Source organism: Propithecus coquereli, unplaced genomic scaffold, assembly GCF_000956105.1.
Source record: "Propithecus coquereli isolate 6110/MARCELLA unplaced genomic scaffold, Pcoq_1.0 Scaffold502, whole genome shotgun sequence".
NCBI lineage: Eukaryota > Metazoa > Chordata > Mammalia > Primates > Indriidae > Propithecus > Propithecus coquereli.
The window spans coordinates 946,400-948,550 of record NW_012150864.1 but is presented as its reverse complement, the minus strand read 5'-3'; the positions used below and the strand labels follow the sequence as shown (position 1 = coordinate 948,550).

General features: G+C 44.5%; 1 gene segment (V, D, J or C); it reads right to left on the bottom strand.

Moving 5' to 3' along the window:
* Nucleotides 1-1,624, bottom strand: part of LOC105820059 — a 70,084-nt gene extending 68,460 nt beyond the window's left edge. The window contains 1 exon segment of the C gene segment in view: nucleotides 1,567-1,624. Coding sequence covers nucleotides 1,567-1,624 — 58 coding nt within the window.
* Nucleotides 1,625-2,151: the final 527 nt, after the last annotated feature.

Here is a 2,151-nt window from a genome sequence, read left to right as displayed (position 1 = left end):
TTTTGCTTTTTATATATGTTTTCCATCTCAGTATTTGCCTCTATTTCTATGTATCTATCTCTATCTTCCTAACCATGCTGCACTCTATGTGTCCACATGTAGCCTTCTATCTGTGTGGCTCTATGGTTCTCTCTCTCCCTGTCTCTCCCCTAACTCAAGTTCTCTCTTCTGGTACCATTCCTTGTTTCTCTATGTGTCTACATCCCCCTCCCTCCTCTCCTTCTCTATCATGATTTTTGTACCATAATCTCTCCCTACTTGTTTCCTCTCTCCCCATCTTCCCTCCCTCCCCACCGTGGCTGCTCTTCTCCTCCTCTATTTTATATTTTTGTCTCTTTTCTTCTCTCTGTCTCTGCCCTCTTCATTCTAGAGACCTGAACCTCTCTCTGATTGTCTTTGTCCCTCACTAATTCTAGTTATCTCTGTATCCTGCTGTCCCGTTCACCTTCTATTTTCCTATCACCCCACCCTGCTCTCTGTCTCTCTCACTTTCTCCCACTAGTTTCTGTTGCTGTCACTGTCTCTGTAGCGCCCCCTCTACCTCTTCACACTCACCTCTCTCTCCTGTCTCCTTTGTGTCTTCCCTTCTTCCTACCTGGCCCTTCACTCCAGCCTTCCTGGGGGCCTGTGGGTCTGTTCAGCTTGCCGTAATGGGACAGTGGTGCAAACTCACAATTGTAAATGTTCTTCTGCTTCTCCTGATAGTTGTCCCTCTCACATATCAAGAGATCAGAATTATGATTATGATGATGGAAGAATTACAAAAAATAAAAATAAAAAAGAAAAGAAAACAATACGTCCTTGGGGAGGAGAGGGTTATAGCACACAGATGTGATTGCTTATATCTCTGTTCCACCTTGCTGTGAGATGTTGCCTAGCAACAATATGGTAAATAGCCTACTTGCCATGAGTTATTATAATCTCCAATGATGTCATGAATGGGGGTCTGTCTTCTCTATGTCACTTTGTAAGCACAGTGAGGCAGGTCAATAGTATTTGTAACAAGCTTCGCGAGGACAGACCCCTCAGTGCCAAGAACACTCAGGGCAAGGCCTGGAGCATAGTGGGCATTTTGTGTACAGTCATGGGGTAAATCATCATGTGTGGGTTTTGGAAGAATTTTATGAGGGTGTCAGTCAAGCTGAATTATATAATGTGTGTTCTTTCCCTAGAAGATTAAAGGGAGCTGCTGATGAACAGAATATTCACAGGGCTGGTCTGGGCTGGAGAATGGATAAGAATGAGTGACTCTTGTGGAAATTATCACTGATCATTGTGGTCTAACATGGAAGTGGACATCAGAGGAGAGAGGAAGCTAGAGTGGATGTTGAAGGGCCCCAGTTCATGCTCCTGTGCCTTGTGCTGCTCACAGGTCCCTGCAGGTTCCCAGAAAGCAGCAGTGTCTTCTGCCAGTGCTGTGGCCAGACTGGGCCAGACACAGTTTCCAGGGAAATTCATTGTGTGCTTGAAACCTCAACCAAAGCTCCATGTCCTGCCTGCCTTTTCCACCGGTTCTGTGGCTGCCTGGTGCATGAACACTTAAGGAACCTGCCAGTTCTGACCTACCTCTGCCCACTCCACATGGCCACCATGCTCCACACTTCCCTTCCCTGGGGACGATCATCGTGGAATTCCACCTGGCATGAGCAGACCAGGATGTCATACCACAGGCTACTTCTTAGTCAGGATGGAGCTTCCAAACAGGGACACTCCCAAGAGTTTGACTTTAGAACTTGTAATTCCATGAGAATATATTACTTTGGAAAAGGCAGAATAAAAGTTTGAGTCCATTACAACATGGAACCCTAAGCAAAAACAACAAATCTGGAGTCATCACATTACCAGACTTCAAACTATACTACAAGGCTATAGTAAGCAAAACTGCACCATATTGGCACAGAAATAGAGATATAGACCAATGGAACACAAGAGAGAACCCAGATATAAAACCGTCTACCTACAGACAACTGATCTTTGACAATGCAGACAATAAAGTACACTGGAGAAGAGAAGACCTATTCAGTAAATGGTGCTGAGAAAACTGGATAGCCACATGTAGAAGAATGAAACAGGACCCCCATGTCTCACCACTCACAAAAATTAATTCAAGATGGGCAGAAGTCTTAAATGAAAGTAATTAAAACATAAGAA